At 46.6% G+C, this 26,633-nt stretch overlaps 1 protein-coding gene across 1 annotated transcript in view; it reads left to right on the top strand.

The window, feature by feature from the left end:
• Window positions 1-26,633, top strand: part of NUSAP1 (nucleolar and spindle associated protein 1) — a 727,399-nt gene that overhangs the window by 570,742 nt on the left and 130,024 nt on the right. Inside the window, exon 7 of the mRNA XM_044073513.1 lies at window positions 12,668-12,776. Coding sequence (XP_043929448.1) covers window positions 12,668-12,776 — 109 coding nt within the window. The remainder of the gene's footprint in view (window positions 1-12,667; window positions 12,777-26,633) is intronic.

Genomic DNA, 26,633 nt, shown 5'->3' on the forward strand with positions numbered 1-26,633 from the left:
CGAGTTTGCCGTTGTTAATCAATAGGGGCTCCTATTTATTATTTCCTGTCAAGCGATGATTGTTGACTGGTGTTCTTTAGCGGGGACCCGCTAAAGTCTTAATTCCTTACACTTGTTAATTGCTACCCTTGTCTGTGTGTCTGTCTGTCTGTCTGTGTCTGTCTGTGCGTGTGTCTGTCTGTGTCTGTCTGTGCGCGTGTCTGTCTGTCTGTGTCTGTCTGTGCGCATGTCTGTCTGTCTGTGTCTGTCTGTGCGCATGTCTGTCTGTGTCTGTCTGCGCGCGTGTCTGTCTGTCTCTGTGCGTCTGTCTGTCTGTGCGCGTGTCTGAGTCTGTCTGTGCGCGTGTCTGAGTCTGTCTGTGCGCGTGTCTGAGTCTGTCTGTGCGCGTGTCTGAGTCTGTCTGTGCGCGTGTCTGAGTCTGTCTGTGCGCGTGTCTGAGTCTGTCTGTGCGCGTGTCTGAGTCTGTCTGTGCGCGTGTCTGAGTCTGTGCGTGCGGTGCCTTCTTGGTCTGTTTGAATTAGAAGACCTGGTTCTTCACAGGGCTAGGCCCGTTTAACTTAGAGGACCTAGTCCCCGTGTTGCTTCCACTGACTGAATTTGTCTAGTGTTTAGTGGAAAATCCTAGGTTTCTATCTTAAACCAGGCTAGGCCCGTTTAACTTGGAGGACCTAGTCCTCGTGTAATTCGTCTGTAGGGCTAGGCCCGTTTTAGTTAGAGGACCTAGTCCTCAGTCATTTTCTTTTATTTTTTTCCCTCTGATTGCTTTTGGGTTGCAATGTCGAAGGATAGCAAGGAGCACAAACCCTCTGGGTTTAAAAAATGTATGAAGTGATCCCAGAAAATGTCTTTGACCAATGGCCACAGTAGCTGTGTGTACTGTTTGGGAGCCATCCATTTGCAAGAATCATGTTTGTTCTGGCATGCTTTCTCTCCTAGAGTGTTGCAGGAGAGAAAGAACAAACTGATACTTGGGTCTTTTGAAGCCAACCTTCGAGGAAGCTTTGTCTGGTTCTTCGGCTTCTTCATCTAAGTCTTCTAAGTCAAGATCGGACTCAAAATCTAAAAGGCCTTCTCTGGCACCGGCTACTGTTTTGGAGCCACTTGCCAAATTAATAAAACCTGCCTCCTTGACTTCTCAGCCTTAAGAGCTGAAGGAGAGCACTGTGTTTTTGGAGTTGGTCACAGATACTTCAGGTGCCGACTGCTGAATCCTTGCAGATAGTTGACTGCTTCTCGGAGCTGGTCTGTGGAGTCCCGACTGGTCTCTTTGGTCATATCTCCAGTGCCTGCTACGTCAAGATCCCCAACCTTATCTTCCAGGAGTCTTTCGGAAGATGATGTGGAGAGGGTAGTACTGAGACTCAAGTCGTCTGCCCTGCCTAAATTTTTCTTGGCCACGACCCAATTGGCCTCGGAGCCACTCGAACCAGCCTAGTCTCCATCCACGATTCCTCCTCCAAGCCATGTTGGTTTTTCGGAGCCGGAGTGCTTGTTACCAACGGAGGAACCCTCTGTTCCGGCTCCCCTTGCTGTTGCATTGGAGCCAAGTTCAGCTCCAACACGTTCAGCTCCATCCGTCGTGTCCAGGGACCGAAGCTCTTATGTCGGCACCGAGGGGAAGATTTTGAATCTGTATTCATCGGTTCCGAGCCTTCCTCTCGGTGCGTCCGCCCGGGTGAGCTTGGACCCTGCATCAATCTCGGAGCCGATAGCTCCGGCACCGTCCTTTGTCTTTTCGGAGCAGGGACGGTCATTGGAGCTGGAGAGATCTGCTTTTGAGGTGATGAGGAGTGTGCTGTCGCAATCTACAGCCCCTGCCAGTGATACAAGCCCCCCCCCCCCCCTCCAGAGCTCCCTCTTCGGTCTCAGTCCCTACTCTCTCCGGCGACAGCAGAGACCCACAGCCTCAGAAGCCACTGGCTGGTGGCCCCCATTCTTCCGGGGCATCCCCAGAAGCTCCTTTTGAGGAGCCTCCATGGAAGAGAGTATGGAAGAGGAAGCTTATTGATTTCCAGGATGAGTCTCTCATATCTGACACTGAACTCAGTCTGAGGGGTCCCCTAAGTCATCCTCTGATGATATCTCCTTTGTAGACATTCAAGAGATCCTTAAACAGAGGTACAACTGGCCCACTGTCAACCCTTCTGATGAGGAGACAGTGTACCTGAAGGCTTTCGGGTCTCAATCCTCTGCCTCTTGGGTGTCTCCACCTTTCGACAAGCTAATGGATCTGGTTAGCCGGAAGGTGTGGGATACTCCCTATGCCATGGAGTCAGTACCTAGAAGACCAAATAAGTTCCTGTCTGCCCCTCCTGGAAAAGAATTCTTGTCTAAGGGCGTTACCGTAGATGTCATGGTGGTGGCGGTGGCAGCCACGAAGATGGAGTTGGCAGAGACTTCTTCCTCTGTACATCCGCCAAACAAGGAGTCTCGACAGATGGACAGATTTGGGAAGCGAGTATTTAGTTCAGCGGCCTTAACACTTTGATCCCTGAACTATCTTGCCCATTTCACGAGGTTGCAGAGGGATCTCCTCAAGGAGTTAGGAGATTCCATACAAGGTGCTTGCCCTGAGGGAGTCCTGATAGGATCTCTGCTCAGTTGTCCATCCTAAATTCTGTGGTTAACTCCTCCATGTTGCTCATATCTCATGTGGCTGATGGAGCGAGTAGAGCAGCGGGTTCAGGAGTTGCCCTTAGGCTCCACTCCTGGATGAGTTTGTGTAATTTTGCGGAGTCGTTCAGGATGTTCTTCGTTCCCCATTGCTGCAGTCCTAACTATTGGGTATAGTCCGCATCCAGTCGGCCCGAATACCAGAGTATAAGGCTGACGTCGGTCAGGGCGCATTAGACTGACGTCAGTACGTCAGGGTACTAATGCGCATGACCGACGTCATATCCTCAGTCTTTTTTGCCGCATGGTCCGATGCAGAAGCAATTTTGCGAGTGCAGGTTGGCGTTCTGAAATACTTCCGAAACCGGAGTTTCAGACCGAAACAGAGTTGGCTAAGTACCCCGTTGGGGAACATTTTGGTATTTTCTTGCCTCAGTATTTTACCGGATGTCAGAAAAAGTGAATAACTGTATTTCTTGTGGGAAACAGATACCTCATAGGGATTACCATACCTTGTGTATACCTTGTTTAGGGCCTGAGCACGACGTAGTTGGTTGCCGCTCTTGTGCTAGGTTTAACAAACGCACTATTAAGAGGAGGTTAGACTGTGCCAGGTTAGTGTTTGGGAAGCGTAGCAATTATAAAATGCCGCCGGATGCTCCGGCCCGCTTCGACCAAGAAGCGCAAGGACAAAACAGCGAAGCCTAGGGTTGATGAACCGGCAGTCCCGGACGTCGGTTCTTTAGAAGGCTCAGTGGAGCCAGAGGTTTTGCCAGGAGTTTCCATGGAGTCCCAGGCAGAAACTCTACTGTTACAGGATGTGCCTTCTCAGGAGGTAGGCCAGGCTGAGGGGGCTTCTCAGGTGACTGTTCTTCCCCCTCTTCCCAAGGTAGTTAGAGCCTCTCCTTCTGTTGCCAAACCTTCTTTGAGAGGTAGGCCTAGTTCAGCTTCAGTGGGGGCTTCTCCAAGCATTTCGGGTTCTGTACCTAAGAAACATATGCTTAAAATGGCAGAAGATTTGATTACTATGATTAGAGGTTCTATGCCCCCGCCTGATAAGAGGCCTAGGGTGGAACCGGAGTTTGATAGTTTTGAACAGTGTTCAGAGGCTTCAGTCTCTTCTGCGGAAGACTTGCAGGAGTATCCTACTTATTCTGATTCTGATGTGGATGATTCCACTCCTACAGCTTCTCCTCCTGAGGATTTCTCATTTTCAGAGACTCTGCATTCCATGAGGGAGCACTTTAAATGGGAAGGCCAGGATTATTCTGATTCCAGGAAAAGGCTTAGGGAATTCTTGTTTTTACCCCAGCATAGGCCCTTAGCTATTCCTCCTGTGTTGAATGTGGTGGAAGATGTTTTTGCAGAGGCTTCCTGAACCCTGACTCTTTGCCTCCTGCTCCTGTTAAGCCTGATAGGTATTATAGGGTGCCCAAGCTCATAAGTATTTGTTTAAGAGTCCTAGGGCGACCCAGAAACTATTTCTCAAGGGCCTAAAGGTGTTAAAGCTTCTGTGGTTAAAAATCCTGTTCCCACTGATAAAGAGGCAAGGGCTTTGGATAGGTGGGGAAAGAAAGTGTATACTTCTTCCACTCTAGCCATGAGAGCTTTGAATTGTCAGTTTCACATGCTAAAATATCAGAATTATCTCCTTTCACAATTGAAATCTAAGGTGGATGCTTTGGCGGAAGGTATTGAGTGTAAAGAGTTGCTGGATTTGGTTCATGTGTCTGAACAAGTGGGTAAGCATTCTTTGCAATGTGGTTTTGATGCTGTACAGGCCTCCTCGAGGGTGGCTGCTACTAGTTCTGTTCTTCGCAGGCATGCCTGGTTGAAGGATCAGAATTTAGCTGAGCATGTTAAGACAAGGATTTTGGATGCGCCTTTACAGTCTGATGTGTTGTTTGGATCGCCTGTGGAAGCAGTTTTAAAGAAAATGGAGGACAAAGCTAAGTCTATGCAAACTGTTAAAGATTTTTTGCAGGTGCAGCCACCGAAGTTTAGTAGAAATTGGCCTGCTAAGGGGTGGACATATCCTGCTTATGATTCCCAGTCTAGGGGTAGGTCTAGACGTGGTAGGGGCAGGGCTCAAGGTTCTTTTAGGCCTAGAACAGGGAGTTCACCTGCTCAGACTTCTGGTGAGGGCAGGGGTCAGTCCTTTCGTAAACAGACCCAATGACCTGTCTTTTCAGCTGCCAGTAGATTCCCGCCTGGCAGCTCCTTTGGGAGGAAGACTGTCTCTTTTCAAAGAAAATTGGGATTTAATTACTCAAGACAAATGGGTGTTGGATATCATTCACCACGGTTACAGATTTTATTTCCATACAATGCCCCCTTTCAAAGGCATGCCAGACGTTCCTCCTCCACAAAGAAAAGAGGCTCACAAGCAAGTTTCTCAGTTACTCCAGATAGGGGCCATTCAGCCAGTCCCTGTATCAGAAAGGGGCCTAGGATTTTATTCTCGCCTGTTCCTAGTACCAAAGAAGGGGAACACGTGGAGGCCAATTTTGGATTTATCTCTCCTCAACACTTTTCTGGACATTCCCAAGTTCAAGATGTTGACGTTACAACAGCTTTTACCTCTGCTGGGCAAAGGTCACTGGATGGTAACTTTAGATCTCAAGGAAGCTTACCTTCATGTGCCTATAAGGCTAAGTTGCAGGAAGTATCTGCGGTTTCGAGCTGGGAATTCTCATTATCAGTTCTCTGCATTGCCCTTTGGCTTATCTACTGCGCCCAGAGTATTCACAAAGGTTCTGGCTCCAGTGATAGCTTACTTCAGGCTTCAAGGAATTCAAATCTATCCTTACTTGGACGACTGCCTGATTCTGGCTCAAGAAAAGGAAGACCTTCTACAGCATCTGGAACATGTCATAGCAGTGCTAAGATGCCTAGGGTATTCTGTGAACGAAATAAAGTCCAGTCTAGTACCCTCTCAAGACATGTGCTTTCTGGGTGTGAGACTGAATACAGCAGCCCAGATGGCCTTTTTAACCCCGGACAATCAAAAGAGTCTATCACTTTACTTCCATCAACTATCTCATCAGTCCGTGCTGACTGCAAGGACAGTCCTTCAAGCATTAGGGTTCATGGCATCTTGTATTCTGGTGCTTCCCAATGCCAAACTGCATATGAGGAAGCTACAATGGTATCTCAAAATGTATGGACACAGCACTGCCAGGATTTGGACACTGTCATTCAAATAATACCTTGCCTTCAAAAAGAATTTCTGTGGTGGGCTCAGGAATGTCACCTAAACAAGGGACTCTCTGTGACCCGGCCAGAGGCGAGTCAGATTTTAACGACAGATGCCTCGGACATTGCTTGGGGAGCTCATCTAAATGGAAAGTGGATACAAGACAAGTGGCCTGCCAGACTACAGCATCTACATATCAACATGAAGGAGATGTTAGCAGTCCAGTTTGCATTAATGGCTTTCAAGGAGTTACTTCTTCCAGGGCAGGTGTTGATTCTAACAGACAACACAACTGTCATGTGGTACATCAACAAGCAAGGGGGAACACATTCTTATCCTCTATGCAGGCAAGCAATGATTTTATGGGAGACTGCGCTAAGCTTGCAACTAACTCTTCAGGCAAGGTTTCTGCCGGGAGCACAGAACTCCTTAGCAGATGTGTTAAGCAGACAAATCGTGGATCCCCACGAGTGGAAACTGGATCTTCATGTATTTCAAAAATTGACAGTGTCATGGGGAACTCCAGACATAGATCTGTTCGCTTCTCCACTAAACCACCAGCTGCCACAGTATTGCACAAAGGGGTTTCATCACACAGCTTGGAAAGTGGATGCTCTGTCTTTCAGTTGGAAAAACCTTCATGTGTATGCCTTTCCTCCTCTGCCTCTTCTTCCAAAGGTACTGTTAAAGGTCAGACAAGACAGGCCAAGGATGATTTTGATAGCTCCAGATTGGCCTCGGCAACACTGGTACCCACTACTACGGAGTCTGGTAAGGAAGCCTCCATGGCCTTTACCTCTGATTCCTCATCTGTTATCCCAGAAGGATGGTCATCTGCTCAATGTCAAGCTTCACTCTCTTCATCTATCAGCCTGGCATCTTCTGTGTTGAAACACAGCAGGTCTCAACTTCCTCAACAAGTTTTAAATGTGATTATGGAAGCTAGAAGACCTAGTACAAGGAAAGTGTACGCAGAAAAATGGAAGAGATTTTTATTTTGGAGTACAGCAAAGAATTTGCAGGTTTCTGAGCCTAATTTGAGTGTGGCTCTTCAATACCTTACTGAGTTATTGGACAAAGGTTTGTCCTTTTCTTCCATTAAGATTCATGCTGCAGCAATTTCAGCTCACTATGATTGTGACCCACCATTGTTTTCGCATCCTTTGTTCAAGCAGTTTCTTAGAGGGGCAAAGAATATAAGACCCCCACGAGAGCTCCTACTCCTGCTTGGGATCTCAATTTTGTGTTGGAAAACTTACTCTACAACCTTTTGAGCCTGCGGCTACTGCTGAATTGAAATATTTGTCATGGAAGACTGCTTTTCTGTTGGCTATTACTTCTGCAAGAAGGGTGTCTGAGTTGCAGGCCCTTATGGCAGTAGAGCCATTTTGATTTTCCATAAGGATAGGGTATCATTACGTACTAATCCTTCCTTTATGCCTAAGGTGGTTTCTAGTGTGGCTTTAAACCAAACTATTCATTTGCCTACTTTTTATGCAGACCCCCAAAATAAAGGGGAAAAGATTTTGCACACTTTAGATGTACACAGGCAATTGCGTTATTATTTAAGCAGGACTAAGGATTTTAGGCAGTCTCAGCAGTTGTTTGTTTCTTTTGCTTTGAGTTCACAGGGCAAGCCTGTGTCAAAACAAACTATTTCTAGGTGGATTGGCTTTGCATTGCATTTTGTTATTCCCATCATGGCAAGGAGATTCCAGCTGGGATTAGGCCTCATTCCACTAGGGCTACTGCCACTTCAACAGCATTCCTAAGGGGGGTGGCAACTAAGGATATTTTGGAAGCAGCTACTTGGAGTTCAGTGCATACTTTCTCTAAGCATTATCACCTTCCTATCTACTCTAAGTCTAGGGCTGGTTTTGCCACAGCTGTTTTGCAAGGCATGTTGTCAGCTCCTGCTTCTTTATGATTTGCCAGCCTCCCTTACCTCTGCTTTGGGATTCTACCCAATAGTTAGGACTGCAGCAATGGGGAATGAAGAACATAGTACAGTTTTGTACCTACCATAAATGTAGATGTTCGAGGATCCCATTGCTGCAGTCCAATTTACCCTCCCTCCTTCCCCTCTGTCTTTAGGGGTGGTTGTGTAGGTGAGGTTACATGCTAAATTTTTTGTATATATTCTTGTATATATTGTACATATTTTTGGTGCAGGTATTTTGGGCCTTGTCTTTTTAGGGTCTTCTGACATCTGGGGCAAGAAAAGACTGAGGATATGACGTCGGTCATGCGCATTAGTACCCTGACGTACTGACGTCAGTCTAATGCGCCCTGACCGACGTCAGCCTTATACTCTGGTATTCGGGCCGACTGGATGCGGACTATACCCAATAGTTAGGACTGCAGCAATGGGATCCTCGAACATCTACATTTATGGTAGGTACAAAACTGTACTTTCACCTTCACCAACGCCCCATTTGATGGTTCCTCCTTGTTTGGTTCCAAGGTGAAAGATGCACTTACTCTGTGTGAACAGGAAGGAAAGACTCTCTCTGCCGTTGGAGTCTGTTTTACTGTCCCCTCTCGACCATACCCCAAAGGTCAAAGGGGGGATGTAAGATGTGGTTCAAAAAGTCCCAGAGGGCCTTTCCAGACACTGAGTGAATCCTCCTTCAGAGACGGAGGAGGAGGAAATGGTAGACATCGCCCTAGAGGCAGGGGCGGTCCGCAATACTAGCAAGGCCGTGGTTCCTTTCGAGGACGGCCTTATCAGCGCTCCTGATGTGGGGCCCGACTGCGTTTCTCTGGGGCCAGTCGGGGGTCGCATCTCTTTGTATCCAGAAGCCTGGCTAAATTTAACCCAAGACAAGTGGGTACAAAGAGTTGTTACCAGAGGATATATCATACCCTTTTCCCTTCCACCGTTTGTTCACAAGAAGATCCCAGATGTTCCACCCAATCACAGGTATCAGACAACTGTGGAGATCAACAAGTTGCTCTCAAAAAGTCATCCAGCCCGTGCCAGCAGACCAGATAGGATCCGGAACTTACTCCAGGTTCTTTTTAGTTCCAAAACGAACCGGAGGCCAATATTGGACCTCAGCAGATTAAACGAATTCAAGAAAAAGGACACGTTTCGGATGGTAACATTGCAATCGATACTCCTGTTGTTAGGGAAAGACTATTGGATGTGCTGTCTAGATCTCCAAGACGCCTACTACCATATAAAAATGGACAAGGCGTCAAGGAGGTATCTGCGCTTCTGGCTGGGAGCCAGCTATTATCAGTTTCGTGCTCTGCCCTTTGGTCTCATCACAGCCCCCAGGGTGTTCACCAAATGCATGGCAGTAGTGACAAGCTCACCTGAGAAGTCAGGTATTCCAGATGTTTCCGTATTTGGACGACTGGCTCCTGAACGCCCCCACCAGGCATCTTCTTCTCCCAAACAGGGACATCACCATCCAACTTTGTGCTCAACTAGGGATCTCCATAAATTGGGAAAAATCTGCATTACTGCCCTTGCAATCTGTGATTTTTATAGTCACAGAGGTAGACACAGTGGATATGACAGTTCGTCTTCCCTCCGCGAGAGCACAAAACCTCATCTCACAAGTTCAGTGACTTCTCCCACTTCGGAAGGTCAAAGCAAAATGGATTCTTCAACTTCTTGGAATGATGGCCTCAACCATTTTGTTAATACCTCTAGGCAGGTTGCATATGAGAATCCTTAAATGGCTCCTGTTCTCCCAGTGGTCGTTCCAATACCTACCTCTGAATCACTCTCTTCTGCTGACAAATTCATGCAAAAAGGACCTTCGTTGGTGGATAGCCCCCAACACTTTGTTCACGGGAGCTCCCTTTGTGCCTGCCCAACCCGTTGCTATGGTGACCACGGATGCCTCCCAGGTCGGGTGGGGGGAGCATTATCTGGGCGGGGCGGTCCACGGCACATGGTAAGAACACGAGGCTCATCTACATATCAGTGTTCAGGAGATGAGAGCGGTGCTTCTGGCGTTGCAAGCACTTCAGGACCTCCTGCCTCCCGGAGACAGTTGTCCTCCAGGAGACAATTGCGATACAATCGGACGGACAAATGTTGGTCGTGTGGTATATTAACAAACAGGGCATTACCAGATCTTACCCACTCTGTCGAGAAGCCATGTGAGTTTGGGAATGGGCGATTTCTTCCCAGAACTTTCTGGTGGCAATGCACATTCCGGGGACAACCAACGTGATAGCTTACAAGCTGAGCCGGGCAGTCCTGCTGCCCCACGAGTGGTCTCTGAAATGAGAAATAGTGGAACAGGTTTTCCTAAAATGAGGACAAACTTTATGCGACCTTTTTGCCAGTCCAGTCAATGCAAAGTGCAGCAATTATTTTTCCCTAATTCCCCTTCCAGGGGAAGCGCCCAGAGATGCTCTGGTACACGATTGGCCCACGGGACTTCTCTGTGCTTTCCCACCTTTTCCTCTAATCTCCAAAGTGATACAGAAAGCCAACCGACTGGGAAGCAAGTTGATTCTCATTGCCCCTTACTGGCCTCGGCAGGTCTGGTTCCCCTTCCTCGAGCCTCTTCTGGACGATCCTTGGATCCTGTACCCAGTTTCAGATCTACTGACCCACATGTCTGGTTCGCTACACCCCTCTCTCCACACCCTCAAATTGCCAGCTTGGCTGATCCAGTTCCATCTGTAGTCATGCTTTATGATGTTTCGTCGTCAATGTCCCATATTCTTTTATCCTCACACAAACCATCAACCAGAAGGCTGTATGACAGTAAGTGGAAAAGTTTTTCTATTTGGGCACAGAAAATGAATGTGGATCCTTACACCGTTCCCGTTCCTGTAATTCTGGAATTACTCTGAGCTTTTTCAGCAGGGATCTGCCGCAGCCACCATCATAGTACAATTGGCTATTTCACATTTTTATTTGGTATCTCCAAATGTTAACCTTATGTCGCATAAGGTTATGTAAAACCTTCTTGAGAGGAGCCACCTTGCTGAGACCACCTTTACAGGAACCTGTGGCTTCTTGGGACTTAAATTTTGTTTTGTCCAAACTAACATACCCTCCTTTTGAACCCATCTCATTCAGCTTCCTTAAAGTATTTGTCTTGTAAGACTGTATTTTTGGTAGCTATTACGTCAGTCAGACGCGTTTCTGAGCTACATGCCCTGTCTATTAAACCACCTTATTTAGTCTTTCATAAAGACAGGGTTTCTTTACATACCAATCCTTCGTTTGTCCCCAAAGTTTGTTCTTCTGCCACATTGAACCAGTCCATTGAACTCCCAGTCTTCTTTCCCAATTATAGCAATGCAGCGGAATACCGTTTTCACCAGTTGGATGTTCACAGACAGCTGCATTTCTATTTGCAACAGACCAAAAAATTTCGGAAGTCAGACCAATTGTTCATTTTCCCTTCTGATTTCAGATTGGATTTGCCACTTTCTAAGGTGACCATTGTCTAACTGGATTTAGAGTTGCATAGCTTTCATCTACAGCTCGGAGGGCAGACCCTTACCTCACAGGATCAAAGCTCACTCTACCAGGTATCTGTCTACCTCTGCAGCCTTCCAAGCCAGGGTACCAATTGATCGCTACGTGGGCTACCCCTCACACCTTTATTACTCATTATAGGTTGGATTTGGCTTCTAGGGGTAGAGCATCCTTTGGCTCCACGGTGCATCTTCCAATGAGCCACCCAAGAATAAGGCGCTAGGGACGCTGTCCCATATGTAAAAATGAAGATGAGATTGGACTACCCAACATAAAGAAGTTATGTACTCACCATAACTTTCCATGTTGGTAGTCCATCTCACCCTTCATTTTTACCAACCTTCCCTCCTGCCTCCATCCTGGAAGATTTGGAGGTAATATTATAAATTTCTTGGTTGGCGACCCTTTAGTATTGGCTTGTTGGTTAAGGGTTTCTTTCTATATCTTTCTATTGCTAGTGAGCAGCAAACAAGATCGGGGGATTGCACTGGTGCACCATGGGATACCTGCTTAGCCACGAGCCAACCAGAAGTCTTCGAGCTTGAAAATCGGCCGAGTTCGAGCCGAAGATCGGCTCCGAACCCATATGTAAAAATGAAGGGTGAGATGGACTACCAACATGGAAAGTTATGGTGAGTACATAACTTCTTTTTAGCAGGAATTCATAATCAATATAATATGGTATTGAGGGTTCTCACCATAAATGCAGTAGTCTGAGGACAGAATCATAGCTCCCAGCCACCTGAGTCTTTTGGAGAGGTGTAGAGTTGTAGTCTGGACTAGCCACCTTTGCAGAACTGTCCTAATCTCGTGTTATGTATGTAAAGACTGGTTACTTCCCAAGGTGTTTCATGTTACTTTAAGCTTTTAAAGTCTCTACTTGTAGTGTTACATGGTATTGGGGGGGGGGGGGCGTTGAACTTTATCTTGTACCTTACGGTAGCATTTCTACAGGCTTAGCTTAAGAGATGCTGATTTTGTAAGACTGGAGACTGTTTGGAGGAGAAGTTGGTGGACAGGCACATTTATTGGCGACTGTTTTATTTTTTATTTTGCTTCAGAAGAAAAGCAGATAGTGTGGGTTGCACTCATTCTGGACTACTGGTCTCTATATGGAAGGTAGCCCAGCACCAGGAAGGGGGTATCCATATTGCCGCAAGAATGTGTACAGAAAACAGATATTTGCCTGTGACCAAAATCCCATTCTACAGAATGAACTTGTACATTAAGAAGTATGGTTATGGTGAGTACTGTTACACAGCTGTACTTTGCAGAAAGTAGCTCTTTTCTGTCATTCTTGGTTTTACTTTTGTAAGTATCAGTATTGGAATACAGTTTTGCTGCTCAAGAGTCTTTTTTTGAATAATGGTATTAAGTTCTGTCTTTTTGTATCCTTGCAGGAAAGTTGAAACCGTGGGTGGAGCAAAAGGAAAATAATCCTCCAAAAATGCCTGCGAATAATGCTGCTTCTCTTAAAAAGAACTATAAGCAACCAGTTCTTAAGACAAGGTTAGTACAGCTGCATACGCCAATTGTAGGTTCTCAGAAACGTGACCTGACTTTTTAAGAAGAGTCAACTACATTAATTTGACATTTCTCACACCATTAGTGCCCACCATGTTCTGTTTGCCCCCATGCTTGCCAACTGTCGAGCCAGGCCAGTTGAATTTAACCCATTCTTTCTCCTGTGGTGGGATAGTCACTACAAGGAAAGGATCATCTGGGTGAGCCATCGTTAAGGCAGCCATGAGGATGCTTTATCCCCTTACCCCACCAGGTATTGTATGTGTGCTATGGACCAAGGGCCCTAACCCTTTTCCCGTTCAAGTGGATGCTTCCATGTACCAATGGTAAGGGCTACCACGGTCAAGGTCTGGTGGCAGAATGCAAACCCCTAAGCCATCATTGCAGTTTCATTCCAAGGGATTGTGGTATTGAAAGATCCTTGTCTATTTCCTACCCTTACACCCCACCTCCAGTATAGGCAAGCTTATCTTCCCACATCAACTCCAACAGATGTCCAAGCAGCTACTTTGGAGTTGCCTGACCATTTTCGAGGCTTTATCCCTCTACACCAAAGAACTTGGAAGCATCATCTTGTATTGTCAGTACATCCCATGTATAGCCTGTGTAGTACTTTACAAGTGACCGTCATGCCGGTGTATATACACATACACATGAGTAAACGGACAGAGCTTCAGATGACTAAATGTAATGCCTTGAGACCCTTCTCACTGGGTCTGTAATTGGTTTCATGCTCTCTTGTTCCAGTCCAGCATTTTGATTTTCTGCTATGTTCAATGCTGTGGTGTGGAAGCCCTAACCTGGTACATGCTGTGACCCAAAATGCCACAAATGGAGAGCAAACCTTCACCCTTAGCCTTCCAGTTATCTGCTATTGCTTTATTAATTAGTATATTTATCTCACTAGCATAATTGAAGTTTTTCCACATTTAGCTAAAGCAGTGAAGCTTTTAAAGTATTAACGTAGCTGGCCAGATAATGAGTCAAGATCCATGTATATATTTTTTAACCACCTGTGAAAGAAGTACAATGAAGAAACTTGTGGCTTAGCAAGAGAATGATGGGGATGGAAAGTATTCAATGTTAAACAAAAAAAAATTCAGTAGGGATAGTACCATATTCAGGCCTAGCTCTTGATGCGATATTGTCGAGAGGCTAAGGAAATGGAGGACAATCCTTAGTCGCACCATCTTTGGAGGCCAGTGCATTTTGAAAGCTGTCATTTGGTTCCTGCATTTCATGGCTTCATTGCTGGCTTGAAGACTCCATATGTTCATATTGGATATTACCTCTGTAGTTACATTCCTTACTCCAGAATTTGCCAAAGGTGAGATATCTGATCTTATTGACCAATCTTCAGAGTAGTTTGGGATATCCCACTTGGTATACTTCCAACATGGTCAGTGTAGGAGTGTCATGCAAGCAGGAGTTGCTAATGTTTATTTTGCCACGACAAACGTTCTGTACAGTTTGTCTGTAGGGTCTCTTCTGACTACTTTCACAAGACAAACGTACCTACTTTGGGATTCCTTCTGTTAGATTTTTGAATGCTTATTTTTATAGTTTAAGCAAAGTCAGTATCTACAATCTTGGACTGGTAATCTACTTGCCTTTCTAATATCCATGATTTTGTCTGAGACGTGTGTGTGAGAGAGAGAGAGAGAGAGAGAGAGATGAATGCAAATTCCATTCAAAGACTTAATTTTTCTGCTTAGAACATTTTCTTCCCATGAGCACTGTGCAGTCCTTCAAGTCCTGTCCAAAAGGGCCCATGGCCGTAAGCAGCATTTGGTAAAAAGTTAATCTTTGATGCAGACTGACTGCCATAAGCAAATCTTCCTCCTCCTGGGACATCTTTAAAAAAAGTTGATAAACCCTGAAGATAGCATAACCTCAGAAAAACTAGCTGTTTAGGGAGAGGGAGGTATTGTGACTCGGTCTTGAAGAGGCCTGCTATTCCTGTTTCAGATTGGTGTGATTTTAGCATGGGATCTCCCCTTATCCTGGCTTTTCTGAAGGCACGCAATGATTTTCTTTGGTTGCTGCCTTTTATGTTTCGTAAGAATCTGTCTGTCAACATTTGTTCAAAGGTGCTTAAAAAGGACAGCAATTTTCCTAATAGGGTGCCTGGTCCTCCTGAATTTTTTTTGTTCTTTTGATAATATGAATGTGTTTTTTGTTACATTTGCTAGAGCAGGGCTTGCTGATGTTGCATATCAGATGGGAAAAGGTGTTGGCATCACACAGTAGCTGCAAGATATCAACCTGAGTGACCCGACTTCAGCTGGTCTAGTCTTTATACCTGAACTATGAGGTGACTGGGTAGAAAGTAGCCCATGCAGCCTTGAGTTCTTACCACAGTGCAAACATTGGCATCTTTTTCATGTTCTAGTTTGTCTTGCAAAGCCATGAATTTACAGACTTTTGCTTGCTTTGAGAATCATGTCCCAAAATTTTACCGGCAACTGTGTTTGCTGTAGACCAATCCCATCTAAAGTGTTCAGTGCTGCTTCTGAGTAAAGTGCATCACATATCCAAGTGCAAGGAATGCCTCCACCTCAGGTGGGGACTTCATAAAGTAGAGGAAAAACTTAAGGCTTTCCTGAAGCACCAGAAGTTAGACTCCTTAAGCCAAGGCATGCTCAGAGCCTTCCTTTGTTCTCTATTACTGTTGAATGATCTCCTGTAGTGGCCCTGTAAATATCTATCACAATCCACATAGCAAGCAGAAGTAAGTTGCTAAGCCTTTCCTCCATATAACACATGCATGCACTCTGCATTGCACACACGTATACAGATAATTCAGAATTATCAATCTGGCTATTGCATAATGCTTGTCTTTGGGATGTAGGTGGAAATCAGAGTGCCCAGAGAAAACCCATGTGAAGACCGGGAGGATGTGCAGACCTATGCACATAAGACAACTCAGCTGAGAGCTATATAGGAGCACCTCTTTTGAGATAGTTTTGTTCCCCACACACACACAAAAGTATCTATTAGAAAGATGGATACTACCTGGACGTTAGTTAACCAAGAAATGTGCAAAGTACATAAGGCCTTTGTGACCCTGCAAGTCAAACCTGGAGTTGTGGACCCCAGTTCATTGGCCTGCATGGATGAATAAGGTGCCAAAGAACCTAGAGCTGCTTTTGCCTCATCTACTTTCCCATAGCTTTCGGACCTAGCTGGGGAAGGGGAATGCTTGCCTGACAACTCCAGTAAGGCTATTATAAAGTAACATATTGTGAAGGATTTGGCATAGGCAGGCCTTATAAAAGAACTTCAGTAAATGATAGGGGAATGGAATGCAAAACTGAAAGCACGTGGGATTGAACTGTACAGATGGGTTGTCATGGCAATAAATGGCAAAAATTAGAGGAAGATGAAAATTTAGATGAAGGGAAAATAGTGGAATAGGTTAACAGCTTCAACTGTCTGGGTGAGTTGGTTGAGGAGAGGTAAGTGAATAAAGAAATTCTAGCTAGAATCAGAGGGGCTGCAGCCATCTGGTACAGTGCGTCAGGGGTAGTGTGGGACAGTGTCAAGTTGAAAAGTAAGGTGTACAAAACAGTAGTGTGACCAGTGCTACTGTATCTTACAGAAACCTGGGCAGTGAAGGCATAACAGTTGAAGCTAGAGATGGAGATGAATTGCTTGAGATGGGTGGTAGGTTGCATATTGTAGGACAGTGGCTTCTGCTCTAATGTCTTCATTTCTTCCAAAGTGGCTCCATTTGTAGAGAAAGTAAAAGAACAGGTTATGTTGGTATGGGCACATGTGCAGTAAAGCAGAAGACAATGTGTTAAAGATGATTTTGAAGAAACTGGAAGAAGGCAAGACTAAATGAGGGCATCCAGTAAAGAGATGGACGGATTGCATGAATAAGAAATGGTGCACTGCTACAGTCATCCCTCTCCACAAAGGAGGAGTGACTACAGACCCTGGGAACTATCGCCCCATTAGTCTGACTAGTCTGATATGCAAAGCTATGGAACGCATCATCATGGACCTAATAAACAGGGATATAGGTAATCTCCAAATTCTGGATCCCACACAGTTTGGTTTTGTGAAGGGTAGATTATGCCTGCTCAACTTGGTCAACTTCTCTGAGTCCGTCACCAAAGCTGTGGATGAGGGCAAGGTGGTTTATACAGCCTACCTTGATTTTGCCAAGGCCTTGGATACCATTCCCCACTCGGGGATCATAGAAAAACTCATAAGCTAGGCATCAACCCCTGTATCACTAGGTGGGTTGCAAACTGGCTCACAGGTAGAACCCACAGTGTGAAAGTAGCTGACTCCAAGTAAGACTGCTGACCAGTCACAAGTGGACTCCCACAGAGTTCGGTCCTGGGTCCTCTCCTGTTTGGTATCTACTTCTCTGAAGTCCAGGCCAACACAAAGGGACTCTGGCTGACAAAGTTTGCAGACAATTGCAAGTTGGGAGCTCTTAAGTCCCCAAGTGATGATGACATCCTACAGAAAGGCCTCACTGAGACCAATGGCTGGTGTCGGAACCATGCCCTTAAGCTCAATGCCAAAAAATGTTGTCATCCCCTTTGGGAAAAACCCGGTTCCCATGAATTACCACATCGATGGCAGTCCATTGAACACAGAAGGCGTTATGAGAGCTCTGGGAACACAGGTTGACCGCAACCTCTCTTTCTACCACCACATTGCCACTGTGGTCAGAAAGTCCTATGTGGCACATCTCATTACTATGGGTTTTGCATCCAGGAAGAAAGAGGTCATCGTCTTCCTCTACTCCCTCATTAGGCCAGTCATTGAGTACAGTGCCCCATTTGGCATGCATGTCACTAAACACCTGCAACAACTGCAGAGGCTGCAAAAGTACCTCAAAAAGAGGTAGGCATTAAAAATTTGTCCTATTCAGACACTCAAACTCCAACTGTTCTCTGTCTTATATCGCCTACTTAGAGGCGATCTCTGCTTGACTTACAAAGCCTGACCCAGCTCTGTTAGAAATGCTACATTTAAAGAAATCCCAATCCCTCTGCACCACACGTTCCACATACCTCAACCTCATTACCACAATCAACAGAATATGGAGGGACAGGCTCAACCCAGAGACTGCCCATGCTATGGAATAGACTTCCCATACAAGTCAAACAGAGCACCTCACTAGCCCTCTTCAAGAGAAGTCTTGAGTGGATGGGAAATAGAAAATTCACCCCAGGGATCACTCCAGTGGCTTTACTCGGCAGAGGCACCGGGAACAAAGGTCGGGTGGCACGATGCCAGGGTAATCCTATCGGCTAGGCTTGTAAAGGCTCCAGGGCCATTAGCCTAGTACACACCTATGAACAGTTGAGTGACCCCTGAAGAGGATGAGTGGCAATGAATAGAGTGAGAGATGGTAACTGTTAACATGACACTCTGACCCCATGTAGAAAAGTGTTCTGCACTTTTTCTTTCAAAGAAACTGTGCATTCACTCACGGCAGTGACATGACATCACAGAGATATGGCACATTAACAAATAAGGGTGCACTCGCTCTTACCAGCTGTGCTGGCTAATCTTGCTTTCAGCAGGAGGCCGTATTGTATTATATTTATTTGACATTTGTTTGCTGTGGAAGTCTGTCATTTTCATTCATTCATTCCTCAACTGATGGGTCTCTGATCCAGTTTTGCTGCTTTTACTAGACTTATCGATCCAACTTTTGAGCTCCTCCCTTTACCCAGAATGCCCTACTGTCCTGACATACCTCAGATCTCGTTGCCACCACATTGTTCAGATGTGGATTTCTGCTGTCAAGCTGCAGAGGTTGGCATAGCTTTATCTTTATTTTTTTATTTATTGTACTTAATGGATGTTCTTCGTGTTTCACTGTTGCAGTCATTACATTTGGGTTATCTGCTTGCAGGTAGCCCTCAGTCTGCCTGATTAACAAAGTCTTGGGTCCTGCGTTGGTTGCTGTCACATCTTCCATGACGTCAGGTTGTCAGGGGTATAAAACATGCAGCCGACGCCATTACATCAGTCTTTCTTGCCGTGCGGTGCCCGAAGTAGAAGCAGTTCACAAGTGCCGGTCGGCCGACTCCTGAAATTTTCGTTTTCTGTTTTCAGAACCAAAGTCTTCAACTAAAGCTAAGTACCCCATTGTGGAAACTTTTTCTTGCTCCTTACTGATGTCAGTAAAAGTTGATAATTGCATTACTTGTGGAAAGCAAATGCCTCAGATTTTAATTCGTACTGTATTCCTTGCCTAGGCCCTGACCATGACGTGCCTTGCTTTCGGTTTTGTGCTTTATTTAATCAGCGCACTATCCGTCCTCTGTATATTTTCGCCTCTAAATATTTCGGTTCTCTGTTTAATTATCCAGAAATGTCATCGGTTAGCCATCTGACTACTGGGATTCCAAAAAAATGCAAAGATAAAGACAGAGACAGGCCGCCAATGTCCAAAACTGCCAACAATGCTTCTAAGCCATTCGCAAGTTCGCAGGTATTCAATGAGGCGCTTTCGCAGCCCCCGATACCCACTACGTCTGATTCGTAGACCTCTAATGAGAGCTATTCGGAGTCTGAGAGCCATTTGGAGTCTGCCGTGAGACGCTTCAACTATGGAACCCGCGGATGTCTCTACCCTGGATGGGTCCGGAGCCGCTGTGCAGGCACCGGCTTCTGAGGGTGTATTCAGGTCTACGGACTTGCATATTAAACTGACTCCTCCTTTTTTACTTAGGCCTAAATTTCGATCCATGCCTTAAAAAACGAAGCCCAGGCCACATGCTCGGGCCTCTATGCCTAAAAAACAAATAAGAACGGCGGAAGATCTAAAAACTCTAAGCCAAATCCCCCCCCCCCCCCCCCTCAGAGGCCTAGGACTGAATTTGATTATGAATCTTCTGATCAGGATTCTGTTTTTTCTGATTCTTCTGATCTGGATTTGCCCTATTCTACTTATGAAGATTCTGATGCAGAGGACTCCATTCCCTCTGCTTCTCCTCCTGAGGATTTTTCTTTTGGTGAAACCTTACATACTCTAAGGGAGCATTTCCACTGGGAAAGCCAGGATTTTTCTGATTCAAAAAAGAGGCTTGGGGATTTCCTTCTAACTCAGCATAGACCTTTAGCTATTCCTCATGTACTAGACATTGTTGCTTTTTCGGAATCTAGTTTGGCCCCTGATTCCCTGCCTCCTGCTCCCAGAAAACCTGACCGATGCTGCAGGGTCCCAGAGTCCCACAAGTTCCTTTTTAAAAATCCTATTGCAGATCCAGAGACTATTTCACAGGGGCCCAAGGGCATTAAGGCTTCTACTGCTATATATCCTACCCCTTCTGATAGAGACTCCAGGGCACTGGATAGATGGGGTAAGAAGGTTTACACTACTGCAACCTGAAGAAGTTTTGCTACAAGACGAAAGCGCTAATCTTTGTGGTATTAAAGGATTTGTCTCCATTTGGTGGCTTGGATCTTTATTTTACTACTGCAACCTTGGCCATTAGGGCTTTAAACTTCCAGTTTCATATGTTAAAGTATCAGCAATATGTTATTGGACTGCTTAAACAGAAAATGATGATTCCTGACTGTGTGGAAAATAAAGAATTACAGGATTTAATGCATTCTGCTGAACCAGTTCGAAAACCTACTTTGCAATGTGGTTTTGATTCATTAGAGGCCTCTTGCAGGGCTACTGTTACTGGGTCTGTGCTCAGAAGGCATGCTTGGCTTAAGGAGCAATCTTTGCTTGATCATGTTAAAGCTAAATTGTTGGGTGCTCCTTTAAAGCAGGACTGCATGTTTGGCAACAAGGCTGAGGAAGTTCTTAAAAAGATGGAAGATAAAGCTAAATCTATGCAAACTGTTAAAGATTTTTTTACAAGTTCAGCCTCCTAGATTTAGTAGACACTGGCCCTCTAAGAATTGGTCCTTTCCAGCCCCTTCTAGGTCTTCTCAAGCCAAACCCAGACTCAGCAAAAACCCCAGGTTTCAGTCCCAGGGGACACGCAGAACTAAGCAGGGGGGGGGGGGGGGGCTCCACTTCCAAATCTGGGACTAAGACTCTCCCCCTGTGGTAAACTGTCTCAGTGACTTTGGGGGGAAGATTGCTCTTCATGCAAAGAATTTGGGAACTCCTTACTTAGAACAAATGGGTTTTAAATATAGATGTTCATCATGTTTCACTGTTGCAGTCATTACACTTGGGTTATCCTGCTGGCATGCGACCCGCAGTCAGCCCAAGTTCCAAAGTCTTGGTCCGGCGTCGGTTGCTGTCGCCTCTTCCCTGACGTCAGTGCGCCAGGGGTATAAAAGTTGCAACCAACGCCATTTTCTTCAGTCTTTCTTGCCGCGCGGTGCCCGAAGCAAAAGCAGTTCGCAAGTACCGGTCGGCCGACTCCTGAGATTTTCAAAATTGAGTTTCAGAACCGAAGTCTTCAATAAAGCTAAGAACCCCGTTGGGGAAACTTTTTCTTGCTCCAGACCGATGTCAGTAAAAGTTAATAATTGTATTTCTTGTGGGAAGCAAATACCTCATAAGGATGTTCACTCTTACTGTATACCTTGCCTAGGCCCTGACCATGACATTACTAATTGTCGGTTTTGTGCTAGATTCAATAAACGCACTATTAAACGTCTGTTTGATTTTGCTTTACTTTATTTTGGCCGAAGGTTTAATTACATAATGCCGTCTTAACAACCAACTACTGGAATTTATAAAAAACGCAAAGACAAAGAAAGACTGGCATCCGAGGTCCAAAACCGACGACGAAGCCTCTTCTAGACCAGTCGCCGGTTCTCAGGCGCTTTTGCAGCCCCTGACACCCGCTACCTCAGAGCCACAGGCCGAGGGTGTTTTCAGACCTTCACAGCTTACAATTAAGCCCACTACAGCAGCAAGGGCAAAGTCAAAAACACCATTAAAGACAAGGAAACAAGTACAGCATTCTCCAGAACAGTCAACCATGCCAAGGAAACCTACTCAAAATGTCCGAAGACCTAATTACTTTAATCAGGGGTTCCCATCCCCCTCCTGACAAAAGGCCTAGGCAAGACACTGATTGATTCCTCTGACCAGGTTTCCATTTCCTCTGATTCCTCTTCTGATTAGGGATATTCTCTCCCTCCCTATGAAGACTCTGATGCAGAAGAGTGCATACCTTCAGCCTCTCCACCTGAGGATTATTCTTTTGGGGAAACCCTGCACACCATGAGGGAGCATTTCCATTGGGAGAGCAAGGATTATTCAGAATCCAAGAAAAGGCTCAGTGACTTCCTTTTACTGCCTCGGCACAGGCCCCTGGCTATCCCACCTGTGCTTGATATAGTTGATGTTTTTTTCTGAATCCAGTCTGTCTCCTGATTCTTTACCCCCTGCACCAGTCAAGCCATACAGGTGTAATACAGGGTCCCTGACTCATAAATTTCTGTACAAAAACCCTGCTGAAGACCCAGAAACAATTTCTCAGGGTCCTAAAGGAGTTAAGGCTTCCACTGCTAAAAATCCTGTCCCCTCGGATAGGGATTCCAGAGCTCTGGACAGATGGGGGGGGGGGGAGTTTACACTTCTGCTACTTTAGCTGTAAGAGCTTTAAACTGTCAGTTTCACATGCTTAAATATCAACAGTACCTCACGTCATTCTTAAAACAGAGAATGGTTTCAAATATAGAAAGTCCTGACAGTAAGGAAATGCAGGATTTATTGCATGGAGTTGAACAAGTGGGAAAGCATGCTCTGCAATGTGGTTTTGATTCATTAGAGACTTCTTGTAGAGCCGCAGTTACAGGCTCTGTTATTCGAAGGCATGCTTGGTTGAAAGAACAAAGTTTACCTGACCATGTTAAAGTAAAATTACTGGATGCTCCATTACAGCATGATACTTTGTTTGGTGTTAAGGCAGAAGAGGTGTTAAAGAAAATGGAGGATAAAGCAAAGTCAATGCAGACAGTGAAAGATTTCTTACAGGTTCAACCACCTAGATTTAGCAGAAACTGGCCTTCAAAAATTGGTCCTTTCCAGTGTCAGACAGGCCACAAAGAGGCAGATCTCAGCCCCAAGGCTGCTACAGACCTAAACAATGGGGTGCTTCAGCCCCCAAAGGAGGGGAAGACAAATCACAACCTTATAGGAAACAGTCCCAGTGACTTCCCCCTGCAAATGCCAAGCACTTGCCTTTTGACAGCACCCCTAGGGGGAAAGCTAGCACTTTTTTCAAAAAATTGGCACATGATCACCGAGGACCAATGGGTGCTGAATATTGTTTCTCAGGGTTACAGTTTCCACTTCCACACGCTTCCAAAACCAAAAGGTAGGCAAGACCTGCCACAAAACCAATGGGCAGAGGCACAGAAACAGATTGCTGCTCTTATGGACATGGGAGCTATTCAAAAAGTTCCACAGCAAGAACAGGGACAAGGATTTTACTCAAGACTTTTCTTAGTACCCAGAAAGGACACAGCCTGGAGACCAATACTGGACCTGTCAATCCTAAATACTTTCCTGGATGTTCCAAAATTGAGAATGTTAACACTACAGCAACTTCTGCCCATGCTGGGCAAGAAGGCTTGGCTAGTTACTTTGGACCTCAAGGAGGCATACGTGCATGTCCCAATCAGACAATCTTGCAGAAGATACCTCAGATTCATAGCAGACTCAATGTATTACCAATTCTCTGCACTGCCCTTTGGCTTATCTACTGTGCCTAGGGTCTTCACAAAATGCCTGGCACCAGTAATTGCATTTTGCAGACAAAAAGGAATTCAAATATATCCCTACTTGGACGACTGCCTTATTAAAGCAGAGAGCAAGGACATTCTTTTCAAGCATTTGGCGTTTGTAAAAGGATTACTAATTTGCCTAGGGTACACCGTAAACGACAATAAATCAAAACTAGTACCCTCTCAAGAGATAATATTCCTGGGTGCAAGCTTAAATACAACTGCCCAGATGGCTTATCTCACGCCAGACAAAGACAACTGACTCATTACTTTCAAATGATGGCAACAAAAACCCAGCTCCCTGCAAGAAAAATTCTGCAGGCCCTGGGCTTCATGGTATCCTGCATTCTACTAATTCCATATGCAAAACTGCATATGAGGAAACTACAAATGGTATCTAAAGTGTTTGGACTCGGCATTGTCACAGCCTGGAGACAATCATAACTTTAAATCTGAAGTAGGAGATTCATTTGTCTGCAACCTGTGGGTTATGGATCCGATATCGGATCCGAACCGGCATGGTTTTCCAGCTATGGATCCGAGCTCTCAGCTCCTCCCCTCACCCATAATGCCCTGCTCTCCCTACATGACCTCAGATCTAGTTTGCCGCGCTGGTGACCAGATTGGTTTTCTTGAGCTCTACAGCTAAGTGGTTTTATTAAGATTCTCTAGTGCTAAAATTTAAATTTTTTGACAGTTTTGTGTGAAAGGTTAGGTTCCTTTTTGTAGTTAAAGCTTTTTAGTTTTATAAATCTTTATATATATATTTAGTTTCCCTCCCCTCGCTGGTAGCGTAGTGTGTGTTTGGGCCTGTGTTGTGTGACTAGTTTACTTTTACTTTTTTATTTTAGTTTAAGTAAAGCTAGGCTTAGGATGTCTGAACAACCTAAGGCTATTTTTTCGAAGTGCTCAGAGTGTGGCCATAAGCTTTGCCCTGCTGATGGCCACACTCTGTGCGTTCGATGCCTTGGGGTTGAACACCTCACTTCTGGATGTTCCATTTGTGCAGGGTTCAACCCCAGGGCATTGAAGGAGCGGAGGTCTAAGCTGGTCTTGGCGGGACTTTTGCCCCCAGACTCGGCTCCGACTTCCGCTCCTTCGGGGGGTACTGTGCCTGCAGTTCCCTCCTCTCCGGCTCCCCCTCCTCCTCCTGGGACTCAACCTCCCTGTAGTGGTTCGGAGGAGAGGGAAGCTAGAAAGAAGGACCGGAGGGAGAAGCACCATAAGCGGCGGGCCAAGACCTCTGTTTCGGCCCCGCCTGCCAAGCGGGCTTCTCCTCCGGCCTCCTTGTCTGCTGGTTCTCCCCCTCCTCGGCTCCGGTCACCCGTGTGCTTTTCACCGGGACCTGAGGAGGAGGAGACCCGATCTCCGTCGAGGCTATCCAGGAGGCACTCAAGGCCTACCTCGGTAGCCTCGTCGAGATCGACTTATAGTTTATCAGACGCTGATCTGGACCGGATGATGAGAAGGTTCATCCAGGCCCAGATGCAGATGGGAGTGCTCTTGCCTCCCCTCTGGGGGCCGACCCCTTTCTTTAAACCTATAGCTCCTTCTCCGACCCGCTACCCGGGTTCGGAGCAGTTGGAGCCGAGCAGCTTCGGAGCTGGGGGTGGGTCGGCGCCGATAGTACTCGGTACTTCGGATCCGACCCTGCCCTCGAGTGCTTCGGATCCGACCTCTCGGAGCCTGGATCCGAGCTTCGGATCCGGGGGGATCAGTGCTCCTTCGGCGCCGTCTGTCGGAGCTCACTGTCCCCTCGGATCCGAGCACTTCGGCTCCGGCTCCGATCCACTCCTCTGATCCGAGGGGGAGCCGATTGTCGGATCCTTTGGTCGAGGTCGGCTCCCCTTCGGCTTTTGATGTAGTGGAGAGGGCCCTGTTGAGGGTCTCCGGACCCCGCACTTCGCCCGGCCCCGCTCCATCTGCACTGGGCCAGGCTTCCACCATCCGGCCATTGGGACAGCCCGCTCCTTTGCCCCAAGTTGTTCCTTTGGAACAGGTCACTGTTTGCGAGGAGTCCTCTGACAGCCCCCCGGAGGATGCCCCCCGCAAACATACGTGCAAAAGGAGGCACATTGACTCCCCCGAGTCTCTCACAGAAGACACGGACTTGGAGGAAGGGGAAGGCTCCCCAAGATCACCCCCTGAGGATGTCTCATTTGGAGACATCATGGAAATGCTCCGCATAAGGGGGGGGTGGTCTGCCCCCAAGTCTTCCTCGGACGAGTCCGTGTTCTTGGAGGCATTTGAAGCGGGCCCGTCTACCTCTTGGGTGTCCCCTCCTGCCGACCCCCTGGTGGACCTCATTACCACCAGGGCGTGGAAGGAACCGGACACCGTGGAGCCAATCCCAAAAAGGCCCGACCATATACTCAGTCCCCCGGCTGACCGTGCCCATTGGAGTAAGGGGCCTCCGGTAGATGCCATGTTGACGGCGGCTGCCACCAAGAGGGAACTTGCTCAGGAGAGTCCCTCAGTCCATCCCCCGAGCAAGGAGTCTCGGATGATGGACCGCTTGGGGAAGCGGATGTTTAGTTCAGCGACCTTTTCAGTAAGGGCGCTGAACTACCTGGCACGTGATTAGGATGCAGCGCGATCTTATTAAAGAATACGCTGCATCCCCCCCAGAGTCCATGTCGGAGGAGGACAAAGTGTTGCACTCCACCCGTATGGCCACTCTCAGGTCCGTCACTAATACCTCTATGCGGTTACTGTCCCATGCTATGGAAGGTGCCGCTAGAGCCGCAGGGGTAGGCCTAGTTACCAGACGTCAGGCCTGGCTCCATCATTGTGATTTCACGGAGCCCTTCAAGGCGTCATTTGCGAACGCCCCCTTCAATGGTTCTGCCCTCTTTGGCAAAATTGTTCGTGATACCTTGACCCAGAGCGAAAAGGACGGGAAGACACTGTCTGCCGTCGGAATCCGCTTCTCTGTGCCCCAGAGGCCTTATTCTAGGAACCAAAATGGCCAGAAGATGATGTGGTTCCGGAAGTCGCAGCAATCCCAGCCCGCTCCGGACAACCAGTCCTTCCGTGGCAGAGGAGGACAGGGAGGACGCCACCCCGGGGGCAGAGGGGCTCCCAGGAACTTCGGGTCCAGAGAACCCTTCTCTGAACGGCCCGCGCAGCAGCCCTGAAGGGTTGCCCGGCTACTCC

Source organism: Protopterus annectens, chromosome 6.part0 (genome assembly GCF_019279795.1).
Source record: "Protopterus annectens isolate FY-2018-M chromosome 6.part0, PAN1.0, whole genome shotgun sequence".
Taxonomy (NCBI): Eukaryota; Metazoa; Chordata; order Ceratodontiformes; family Protopteridae; genus Protopterus; species Protopterus annectens.